This window comes from Gavialis gangeticus, unplaced genomic scaffold (genome assembly GCF_001723915.1).
Source record: "Gavialis gangeticus isolate Ggan-Ray unplaced genomic scaffold, GavGan_comp1, whole genome shotgun sequence".
Taxonomy (NCBI): Eukaryota; Metazoa; Chordata; order Crocodylia; family Gavialidae; genus Gavialis; species Gavialis gangeticus.
The window spans coordinates 100,797,198-100,809,979 of NW_017729033.1; the positions used below are offsets into that span (position 1 = coordinate 100,797,198).

The window sequence follows — 12,782 nt, forward strand, 5'->3', positions numbered from 1 at the left end:
AGAATCTCGTGCTGAGCACGGGGGAAGAGTGGCCCCTCACCCACCTCATGGCTGGTGCTTCCTGCTGCAGGCACTTGCAGCCTACACGGAGCTGGCCTGAGCAGGCACAGGCAGCGCCATGCAGGCTGTGAGCAGCTGCAGTGTGGGGCACTGGCCACATGGTGAGCAAGGGGCTGTTCTACCCACGCTCAGCACCAGCTTGTAACCTGCCCTGCTGCCAGCCTGGCAGTGGGGCCAGGTTACAAGGTGGTGCTGGGGCGGGGGAAAGCAGCCCCTCCCCGCCCCATGCCTGGTGCCCCACACTGCAGCCGCTTGCAGTCCACCTGGGGCTGAGTCCACCTGGGGCCAGCCATGGGGCGGGTGAGGGGCCACTCTTCTCTGCGCAAGGAAGGAGCCCAGGGAAAAGCTGAGTGCGGGGGGAAAAGTGGCCCCTCCACTGCCCCATGGCCGGCGCTTCCTGCAGCAGGTGCTTGCAGCCCACGCGGGGCTGTCCGGAGCAGGCACAGACAGCCCAACGTGGGCTCCAAGCAGCTCCAACACAAGGCGCCGGCAAGAGGGCAGAGGAGGGGCCACTTCCCCCTGTGCTCCTTTGTTGTCCGGGGTCCCCCTGCCCTTCTCCCTCCCGCCCCACTTACCTGCAGTTCTGGCGTGGGGCAGCCACGTGTTCCCAGGCCAGAAGCCTGGGCTGGGGCCAGGTGGCCCTGCTGTTGTTGGAGCCCACTGGGCTTCCCCTGGATCCTACTGCCCTTGGTTCCTGTCATTTTTGGCAGGAATCAAGGGCAGAGAGATATTAATTTCCTACATTTTTTAGGGGCCCTGCAGGATGGATAGAATGGCCTCGTGGGCCGAAGTCGGCCTGCGGGCTGTATTTTGCCCACCCGTGCTTTAGGTACATATGACTGGGTTACAAGAACTGGAGAAGTTCATAGATTCATAGATGCTAGGGTCGGAAGGGACCTCAACAGATCATCAAGTCCAACCCCCTGCCTAGGCAGGAAAGAGTGCTGGGGTCAGATGACCCCAGCCAGATACCTGTCTTGCCTTCTCTTAAAGACCTCCAAGGTAGGGGAGAGCACCACCTCCATTGGAAGCCCATTCCAAATTTTGTCTGCTCTTACTGTGAAGAAGTTTTTTCCTGATATCTAGCCTAAATCTGTTGTCTGTCAGTTTGTGATCATTGTTCCTTGAAGGCAAGTTGTATTGCCTTCTTTTACTTGATAGCCTGTTGATCAAGGCACTCATCAAAGGAAGTGGGCCACCTACCTTTGATCCATTCCTCAATCTGTGGGGTTTCAAATCCATATCTCTGGGCTCCCAGGAGGGTGCCTGAACTGGCAGACCATAGAGTAGGTAGGATAGGAGTCTTCTTCCTTTCTCTGGAGTTTGTGTAACTTTGCAGAAATGGCTTAAATGCCTAAATGACCACTAAACCCTCTTACTGGGTTAACTTAATAAGAGATTCAAAAAAATCCACAAGTTTAAATTAGGCTAAGCTGCCTATTTTAGATCCATTTCAGTGGGAATTTTTAAACTTATTTTTATTGAGGTTTTCTGTTTTTCTTCCTGCTCTAGCACTGAAATTGCAGGTCTCTGTTATTGGATTTGACCTAATAAGGAGCTGCACATAAAGTGAGGAATACTTTAAACCATGTCATTCCTATACCCATAGCAGCATTTTAACCAGTGATTTGTTGGTTGTACTTTCATACTGGGAAAGATTAAATAAAGGCAATAATACGTTGTTTTTTCTAGAAAGAAAACTGAATATAGTGTCTGGTGTATGAAGGTTCCAAGTTGCTTTAGAGAAATCCAGATATTTTGATTACTGAACTCTTTGCACAGGTGTACTATTAATAAAGTAACATTTAAGCCCCATGTGACCAGCATGAAGTCCAGTGTCTATATCAATTTTTCAATGCAGTTGTCTTTTCAGTGAATCAAATACAAAGTAGTATTGCCTCTTAGAGCTTTTTCTTTGTCTTTTGAGTCACATGATTAATAGTATAGCTATCTGCTGTAATTAGCTAACAAATCAAGGTGCTCTTAAAGCAACACCTGTTTGTTTTTGTAGGACTCTGAATGCAGAGCCCTGTACTATTGGTTGGTGATATAGGATTCTTCCAGTAGAGTTGGAACATGGAAAATGAACCAGGCTGGCTATGAAGTAGCTACTCCACAGACAGTGAAATTGCTAGTTACTGGTTAGCTACATTTCTATATTTATTTTGCTGCTTTTTGTTTTTCATTGCATTTTATTTTTCCATATTTTGAAACAGTTGCCAATGAGATAAAGTTGCACCAGATCTAAACTGTCTTTGCCACAGCCTTCCAGGATACACACTCAAGTGTTGATGCTGTGATTTTATTAGGAGAGGAATTGCCCTAGCTTCCCTTGGTGGCCCCATTTATGCAATAGGAGGGTTAGATGACAACACTTGCTTCAGTGATGTGGAGAGATATGACATTGAATCCGATCGATGGAGTGGAGTAGCATCAATGAACACACCCAGAGGAGGAGTTGGCTCCGTGGCTCTTGTGGTAAGTTAATGCTTCCCTGAGTCCAGTACTGAAGTCAAGGCATTCTGTGAGGAGGCACAGAATTACTTCTGGGACCATTTTCCAAATAATATTTATAATTTAGGCTTTGACCATTTGTGGCCCTTAAATCCCCAGAAGTTCAAGGTGTTAACACTGGCATTCCCACCAAATAGATGTGGGCCTGTATGTGACCACAGCATTCAAACTACTCTTTTAATCCTATAATCAAAAAGTTGGCCCATTGAAAGAATTTTAGCGATGCATTTGGGGGTATAATTAGAGAAAAAGAGGAGAGGAAAAAGTCGGTTCTGGATCTCATTTACATGAGTCAGACTTGTACATAGCAGCAGAATGTTAAATAAAATACCTATGACCTTTCTGCAAAGTGGTGGAATTACTTGCCCTAAACAAACAGAATTTTTCAGTTCTCAGCTGGGAGGGTAGCACTTTGTACCAGTGTGAGTGGCATATGGTGTAAAGTGTTGTAGAATCAAAACTATTGCCATCAGTTGTGAGGTTTATTTGTTGAAAAGGATCAGGGCAATGGAACAAGACATTGAGTTTTGCTCTCAAAGTACTTTGGCATTCCATACAAAAAGCTATGATACCTGTGGATGTTTATTCCATGCCAAATTTTTCTTTCAGAGTTATGTGTATGCTGTTGGTGGCAATGATGGTGTAGCCTCTCTTTCCAGTGTTGAGAAATATGACCCCCATCTGGATAAATGGATAGAAGTGAAGGAGATGGGCCAACGAAGAGCTGGTAATGGGGTTAGTGAACTCCACGGTTGCTTGTATGTTGTAGGTGAGTAGAACTTCATTTTCTTCTTAATTAATAGGACACACAGTACCTGTATGAGAATGAAGCTCTTTCAGCATAAATATGCTGATGCTGAATAGTACTGTTCTAAATTTTAAAAACTTAGCATGTTTTAGAAACAGGCCCCTGTGCACCTCCCTTGACCAAAGGATTGATCTGGTATATCCTGATCCTGGTTCATCCTTAAATTTGCCAGACTAAATCTAGGTGCAATGCAAAGACTGTTTAAAAAATATTGTATATGCTAAGCAAGGATCTCATGCATATGTCAAACTGTCCTGTTAAACTGATGAGAAGATGCACTTTCACCATTACTAATCAACACTTTGACAGAATGCTTCCAATCAGGGATGGGGAGCTAGTATAAAACACCTACAGGTTTGGAATATGTGTAATCAGCAGGAAACTCATCTGTATATATGTTTTGAAACTAATCAGTCACTTCTCACTCTGTCTGACCGGCATGGAGAAGTGGTCTTTTCCATGCTATATAGTTCAGATACTGACAGAACACCACAAACATGCAAGCAACACAATCACCTTCACTGGCAGGAGGCTGTTCAGCTTTGGACTTTGTACATTCAGATTACCAGGTTACTGTAGCCTGCTGTTCATAAAAAAATTCTTTAGAAGATGAAATACGTATTGTCTGTGTTGTATCAGTTTGTGCCTTCTGGTTGATCTTATTGGTACAGAAAATCCTAAAGAAACTTGAAGTAGGGTAGAAGGTTTAGTCATAATGGCTCTTAACATAGACAAAGCAGTTTTGGTGGTTAAAAAAAAAAAAAGATCTGTATGCAGGCCTTAATCATATTAATCATATTATCTCTTCTGTCCAACAGTCCATCAGAATCATGGTCAGATCCTGTAGCCAGTGAGGAATAGTCCTATTTAGTCCTATTCAGAGCTTGGCAATCTCTTAAGAGTGGTGGTGAAATTAGTTTAGCTCACTCTGAAGACAAGCCACCACTTCTGACCTGGCTTCCGCTTCCCTTGCTGCTGCTTTCAATTTTCCTTCAGCCACTGATTTGCAGCTGATATCCTGCCTTTGCAGGCCAGATGAAATAACTTCGTAGGCCACATCCAGCCCAGGGGTTGCCAACCCCTGTTCTGACACACGGCATCAAAAAAAGACAGCATTCAGACACTAGTCTTACCAGATGTTTTTTCCATTTGGACATTACTTCAAAGTAGCAGAAATAAGAATTTATCTGTTTGTTAGCCCTCAGCTAATTGGGTTGTTCTGTCACCTTCAGAACTATATGTACTACTGTAATTATTTTTAGCAGCAGTTTTCTACTGTGTACCATCTGTGATGTGTTCTCTCCCCATAATTGTTAAATTCCTCTAAGATTTCATTTTCCCTTGTTTAGAAGCTTCTGCCTTACTGGATGTCAAGTACAGTAACAAATTAAATAGTCCCATAATGAGTCTCTAGCAACTTGTTTGCATATCACCTGTCCTTGAAAAAAGCCTTCCTAATCATGCTTTGGCTTGGAGAGTAGAGAAAAAATAATCAGGCTATCAAAAAATATGATCAGAAAAAAATACAGGCTATCTTGGGGTGGTCATAGGATCATGTGAGAGTAGGGCTGGAATAGGCCTCACTAGGTCACCTAGCCCAGCTTCTTGTTCAGACAGGATCCTCCCTGACTAAACCATCCCATCTAAGTTTCTGTCGAACCTGCTCTTGAAAACTTCCAGGAATGGAGATTCTGCAGCTTCTTTAGGTAACAATGGTTCAAAGCTTTACCACTCACAGAGATGGAAAGTTCTTCCTAATCGCCAACCTAAATTTCCCCTGCTGCAGGCCATTGCCACAGAAGATATTTGTCCCCATCCCTATTGTTCCCTATAGCCACAGAGAATACTTTATCTCCATCCTTTCTATAATCACACTTTAGGTATTTGAAGACAGTTATCCAATCCCCCTCAGTTTTCTCTTCTTCAGACTATATCATCCTAGTTCTTCAGTCCTTCCTTGTGAGTCATGCTTCCCAGGCCTCTAATCATTTTTGTCACTCTCCGCTGGACTCTTTCCAATCTATCTACATCCTTGAAGAGTAGGGCCCAAACCTGGATACAGTACTCCAGGTGAGGCCTCACCAGCGCTGAATAGAGCAGAAGAATCTAGAGCTGTACCGATATATTGGTTGTATATTGGCACCAATAAAAGCAAAATTAACATTATCAGCCATTGGCTTTTTTTTGGCTGGAATACCTGATAATGTCACTGATAAATGCCATGTGCATGCACGCAGATGTTGGCACTGGATTTGTACCCAGCCCATATACCTTTGCTCTGGGTGAGCACAACACTCAGACTGACCACAACACCTGCCAGTTGATAATGGGCGACTTTACTGATACACAGTGATAGCAAAAAAGCAACAATACAAACAATCAAGCAATTCTATATTTATCAATCCTAGGGCTGTCGTCAGAGTCAAAGTACATCTGGTCAGGATGCAGGTTCCACTCTGAGGCTCTCTCTTTGATGTCAGCAGTCTGGAGGTGGGATGCCAAGGCCCACAGCCCCCCTCCAGTGGGGTGCATGAGACAGGCTGCTGGTATGCCTTCTGTCCATGTCAGCCTTGGGGACCCTTCCTGGAGGACAAGTATGCAGATGGGGACCCCTCTCAGGGAGCAAAATGGGGAGGGACAGGGAGAGACCCTTTGATAATGTCAAGTCTCTGCTTTTGTATTCTCCTTCCCCCTTGACTCCTGATGACTCTTCATCTGTGGGTATATCCGGTTGTCTGTCTCTCAGTGGTCACATGTCCATGTAGCCTTCTGGGCTTTCTCCTAATTTGGTCTGTTCCCTCGAAACTGGGACTTAGGTCCCCCCGCTTTCTGAGGCCTTGTTGCTGGTGTCACTTACCTTGTGTTATGGGACAGTAATGGTACATGCTTCTTTGGTTTCCAGGCTGTGTCCTTGTTGTGTTAGATAACTTGTCTGCTGTGAAGGCTGTGATCTCATGTTATGGCATGGCCTCCTTAATTTTCAGGCCATGTCCGTTTGTTGGCCTTGTTGTGCTAGACAGCCCGTCTACTATCTATACCTATAAGCCAATTCCCAAAAAACAGGCCTCTAAATACTGTTTCTAAGCCGTTTCTATTCTCCTCCTTGAAAATTTATCTTCACAACATCACTGGCATTACCTGGAAATGTCCATGAGATTTGTGGGAAGGACCTCCACCAGTCATCTCTGGAAAAGTATGACAGCATTCATGGTCATGGGCTTCAGTGGGGTGGACTCTGTGATGATCCCTTAACCATTGTTCAAATATTGCCCATACCTCCTTTGACTCAGTCTCTTGCCTCAGTATTCCCTAGCTTGGCAACTAAGTTTTAGCCAATTAGGTTTAAATAGGCCTTCCATACTGGGACCAGGGAATGTATGGCCTGAGATACCTACCAAACCTTTTACACAGTATTTCAGGTAGCATGTTGCTCCACAATCAGTGTCTTATCTGATTGTCAAGATAGCTATTCAGATTAGCAAAAATATTTCATGGTCAGAATCTGGAGACCAGACATGTCTATGGCAACTTTACTCCTCCTGTGTACTGGGCAATGTTTCCACTGGATGCTTGGTGTCATTGTAGCACTAGCAGTGCCCCTCCATCCTGTAAAAGGCTGGAGAAATGCGAAGGGTTAGGACTTTTTCAACCCACCATGGAAAGCAGGCATGCTGTATCCGGACTTGGTTTTCCTCAGGATCCCATCATTCTGCTCTGTGTTCCCAATCTCTGCACAAATTTTGGGAATTAATAAAACTATGTTGCATTACTACTACTCTTAATGCAAACAGAGCAACAACAAAAAAGAACAAAAGGAAACAAAAGAAAAAAACAAAAGGATAACAATAAAACAATCAGTTCAGCCTTCTCAATCTTTGGCATGGCTGAACTCTGTGAGGTTGTGAAGGAGATGCTTTGCATGATGCACCATTTCTTGTAGCCACATTGCAGGTATTTCAGAGCTTATCAAGAAGCTTTGCTTTACACTTCATAGACTAGTACAGTTGACATCACAATCACTTATAGCAATAGCATTTTACAGACGCAGCAAAACACAAACACTACGCATAACACTATCAAGCTCAATTCCTCTCTGTATTGAGCACATTTCATGATGTGGTGGTTCCATCCTGCAAAACACAAAGACAAAAAGGGAGGGGCTCACCCCTCTGGGTTAGTTTACTCTCAGCTGGTACACGGTGGCTGGCTTTGCTTGGCCTATAGCCATGTTGGCGCTCATCCAAAATTTTTCCCTCCTTGCACCTTGCAGAAGCTGCTTTTACAGCAGTGCTGTCCTCTCAAAGTGGCATCTAGGTTTATCTTGCCACATATCTCTTTTCATTGGCCTTCACCAAGGGTTTTTCTGTCAGGTTATGCTCCCCATAGCCTTTTCCCAATGAAGGGTAATCCACAAGGCGGTGGGAACTAGGGTTTTAAGGTGCCCTATATTCTCCCCTGCCCTTTCCCTAGGGTGGTTATTAAGGGTGTGCAAAGCAGGCTGTATTCGAGTTGGATTCGGCCGTATTTGGGGGACAGTTATTTGATTCACTGATTTGGATCGCTGTCCCCATTCAATCTGGCTGAATCCAAATCTGAAGATTTGATTCTTATTTGGCAAATCAGCGGTTTAGCCATAGACACAGTTATGTTTTTTTCTATATACCTCAAGGTACCAGGCACAGCTCATGAGCGCTGATCATGGGAGTGTGGGAGGGGACCCCACATGCTTGGTGGCAGACCTGGAAGTGGGTGGCGATTGGCCAAGGGGGGACCCCAGGTGCTCCCCCAGGCCAGGAGGCACCAGCTGCTGAGGTGGGGGGGGCCCCACACGCTCAGCAGCAGACCCATCCTCTTCCCCCGCGCTCCTGTGGGATGCTCCATCCACCCCACCATCTCAGTGTTCACAAGCCGCCTGGTACCTTGGGGTATGTAGAAAAAACATAAAGCTGTGTCTATGTCCGAATCGTCGAATCTCTCCAAATCGAATTGAAGGCTTCCGATTTGATTCGGAGAGATTAATGGGTCTCCTGATTTGTTTTCGATTCAGAGATTCGACTGCCGAATGGGACCGAATCTCCTCCAAATCGAATCAGTGACCAAAGATTCACATAGCCCTAGTGGTTATTATGCAGCATTTTGCAGAGCCTACCCTCCTGTGGGTAGCTCCACCACACTAACCACACCCAGGAGGGTGGCAGTTTTAGGTCATACCCAGGACCAAACTCTCCACTCTCCTGCTCTGGTGTTCTTCACTCCTCATGAGCACAGTCTCTCACTTCTGGGCTTCCTGGCCTTTCCTTGGGCCAGTTGAGATTGCAGGCTCTGGCAGCTTTAACAGTGGTCTTCTCTCTGTGCCCCTTCTCTGGACTGCCAGATCTCTCTCTGTCTCTCTCCACCCCTCATCCAGTTCTGTTCTCTTCTGATCTAACCCTTCCTGGACTCCAAGTCACTAACTCTGCTTCACAGACTTTTCAGGCTGTGAGTTTCTGGCTATCCGTGCTCTCACCGACTTTGGCTGGGCTTTGCCCTTTAGCGCCTACTCTCAATTCTTCTCTGTGCATCTGTTCTCAAACTCTTCAAAGATCTCTCACTTTCAAGCAGGTCTCTTTGGAGTCTCTCGTACTTCTGATGGCAATATGTTCTCCAGCAGATCTCTCTCGCAGCTATCTGGAACCCCCACACTTCCTTCTAGGTCTTACCTAATTTCCAGCTTTCCTTTCCCTATTAGATTTTAACCAGATCTTTCTGGGCTACAGGCATCACAATCCATTCTCATCAGGAGTCCCTTCTTGCCTTGCTCTTTGCAAACCAATCCATCCAGCAAACCTTGATCTGTCTCTCTCTACCTCACAGCTGCACAATCTGTGTTGGCCTTGCTTTCTACAGACCAACTCTCTCCCTCTCACAGATGCACAGTCCAGCAAGCTCTGTTCCAGGGCCTAGAAGGTTCCCTTTGAAAGACTGTAGGTGACAAATTACACACCACACACAATTCCTGCAGAAAAGTTCCCCCTTGCTCAAAAAGGGAACCTTCAAACTATGCCTCTGCAGAGAGAAAACGAAACATGCCTCTGATAAGCTCACTTTTTTTCTTCCTTTGCCCAGAGTAACTTCTGGGCACTGATCTCTGTTTACACAGCTGTACCCTGATGTTTTCCAAAACAAGCTTTTGCATACTCTCTTAGTTCTTCACTGTTCCTGGAGCAGCGGAGGGAGAACCAAATTTCTCCTTCGCTTTCCAATCACAAATTCTCTGCCACTGCCTGAGCAGATGTCTAATAACATACCTTGTCTCCTTCTGTGCCACCTGCTGCCTCTATTCTCTAGTGCACATAGGATCCCAAAGCATTCCTCTAGCTGTCTGATCTCTCTGAAGCTGCACTGCCTGGATAATGCTCTGTGTTGCCGTAACCTGCCCATGTAACCTATACCTTACAGACTCCACAGCAAACACACAAAACTGCTCTTGTCCTGTCTCCACAAAAGACTGTAACTATTCCCAAAGACCCTGGAGTCAAAGGACGCAGTTCATTCACACAGCCTTTCTAGCAGAGAGATGACTTTCTCTGCTCTCTAGCTTCCTATTGCAAACACAACAGGAGGTTCTTAATCCCAGGCAGACCACAGCATGTAACCATGTCCGCTACTCTACCTGACCTAGGCAAACAAAGTCTCCTAGTCAGCAGTAACAAACAACGTCTCCTGCACAACACCTACAACCTTAGTCACAATTACCATACAGCTCTGCCTTACTGCAAGTCCCCGCTAACCTCTCTAGAAAAGGTCACTCTGCATCAAGAAATTCTCTGATTGGTCAAGTTACTACCCTTGTATCCCAGCAGAGTCATCAGTTGTTGGCACTGGATTTGGATCCAGTCCCTATACCTTTGTTCTGGGTGAGCACAACCCTCAAAGCAACCACAACACCTGACATTTGATAATAGGCGAGTGATACAGTGATAACAAAAAAGCAAAAATACAAACAATCAAGTAATTCTGTATCTACCAATCCTAGGGCTGTCATTAGAGTCAAAGTACATCTGATCAGGATATAGGCTCCACTCTGAGGCTCTCTTAGGTGTCAGCAGTCTGACGGTGGGATGCTGAGGCTGTTAGACCCCAACTCCATGCAGCACCCAACGACTAGGGAGACGATGATCCAATTGCCCGTGGATCCTGTTACTCATTAGCCAGAGCAAGCAGGGAGCAAACACCAGCACACATTGCTTGCAATAGCTTTATTCAGATGGAGACAGCTTCGGACAAGGGTCCCAAAAACCAACAAACTGGGGACCTGCAATGAACAATAGGTTCTTCTTACATTATACACTTTGGTTTATACTCATTAACATTCACTCCACGTCTGTCCCTCCTTCTGTTCCACCCATTTCTCCTCCTGTCTGAAGCTCTGCCTCTGTTTACTATTTGCTTCATTAGCATGGAATTGCCTATTCATTTCATTCATTTAGATGCCTTTTTGCTATGAGCACATGTCTAAGGCCATGAACCCTCTTCTTTCGGTTGGTCAATGGGCGAACTCTGGAGGTTTCTTTACCAATCACCATTCACCCTTTTGCATATGTTCACTGTGGGTACATGTTATCTTCCACCTTTCAATCTGTTTTTTCTGTCCCATGTTGTGCCATCCCCACCCTTTTTGGGCCCCTATATCTTATCTTGTTCCTCGCTGGTTCACAGCACACAGACTTAACCATTTTTCTGGAAAAAAAGCAGTAATTAACACAATTAAGATGATTACCTAACATAAGCAAAATCTTATATAGAAAAGCTAGATATAGATAGATAGATATATAGATAGATATATCTCACAACAATCCTATTATATGGTTAAAACTAGTTGTCTAAGCATCTGAACGGTTATTTTAATACACCATTTTGCCTTGTGGTCAGCAGCTTATGCTGAGACACAGGTTAAAGCCTTGTTCCAGCTGCAGATCCAATGCTCCTCAATAATTTAAATTATTGTTACCCTAACACTCCCTCACAGAATTAGTATAGGCAGCAAAAAAGAAACCCAGCCGATTCTCCAGAGGTCATCACTCTCTCTGCACAATATACCCCTTGGGCCTGGCAAGGTGGATGGTGCTTTTGTGTTACTCGGCTAGACAACTGACCTTTGCCTATTGGTGATGAAGAGTGGGAGAATGCTTAGGGTACTTGCTTTCCAGCCTGGGACTGAGCCAGGACCTGGGACAACTGTACCATAGGGGTTTTTGCTGCCTTTCCACCAGCATGAGCATGCAGCTGAATTGATTTGCTTCTATTGCGAATGCAGCATATACATACACAAATGCTAACAACATTAAAACCTAACAAAGCAAAAATGCTGATTTTTATCATCCAAGCACTAGCACAGACTCAGGGTAGACTATTTGTAATCATACAGATTACGTTTCCCATCCCACATGGTTCTGCAATGTCCATGGCAAGCTTGTACATTCTCTTAGCCTCAGCTGCAGCAGCGCTGAGCTGAGCTACCCATCTCCATTCTTTTTCAACCTCCTTTAATTGTTTTTTCCAGTTGTTCCCACCCTGGAAACTGATACGCCCAAACAGCAGTGATCCAGCTTTTAGGGGGAGTTGGTCTGACACCGATGTTAAGTTTTATTGTGGGTGGCCAATTTATTGTGATGGACCTTCTGGAAGTATGGATTATAATAGAGGCTCCCTCTGAATCTGTGGGCCACACACCCCTTCTGCATTGTTTACCCACAGAGTGTGGTTAGATCAGATTAAATCTGCGGGTCCATCCCAACTCACCCTGTTTCCAACAGCAAGCACCTCCCTGTCACAACTTAATTTGGTTATTGTTTGGGCCAGTCCCTCCAAACTGTTCCAATGCCTATCCAGATTCCATGGTTCCAGTACAGAGGATTGCAAACAAGGAACCTAGATCCCTCTGGTGTAGCCACATCCCATACCTCCTGATGTATAACCTAATCCCATTGACAACCTCCTTCCACTCCCGAAGTCAGGAGTCTGCTTTTTGTCCAGAATCTACCTCCAGGCCCAATGGCTGTAAAGTGGCAGAGACCCTTTTGACATACTTCCCAGGTCAATGTCCAATAACGTCTGAACTGCCAAACAGACTTTAGAGTGACAGATAAGCTTCTGTTGTCCAAATCCTCTGGCCAGAGTCCTTTCTTGATGTCTTTTACTGCACTAATCAGCTGAGCATTGAGTGCTTGCTGGGCACTGTCACATGCTTTGTCCCAGGTTAGGTCTTGAAACCCCATATGTGCAACCTGCAGTAAACCTCTTAAAACATGGGTTATGCTTACCCCTGCATGGGAGGTCCAATGGATGGCATCGGTTAATACTTGACTTTCCATTCTTCCACCTCCCCCCCGTCTACGTACGCGATGCCATGTTCTAAGCG

General features: G+C 45.2%; 1 protein-coding gene across 2 annotated transcripts in view; it reads left to right on the forward strand.

Moving 5' to 3' along the window:
* KLHL8 (kelch like family member 8) overlaps positions 1 to 12,782 on the forward strand; it is a 73,449-nt gene that overhangs the window by 34,711 nt on the left and 25,956 nt on the right. For both annotated transcript variants that reach the window (XM_019526451.1, XM_019526452.1), the window contains 2 exons: positions 2,370 to 2,538; positions 3,184 to 3,343. In XM_019526451.1, the coding sequence (XP_019381996.1) occupies positions 2,370 to 2,538; positions 3,184 to 3,343 (329 nt within the window). The remainder of the gene's footprint in view (positions 1 to 2,369; positions 2,539 to 3,183; positions 3,344 to 12,782) is intronic.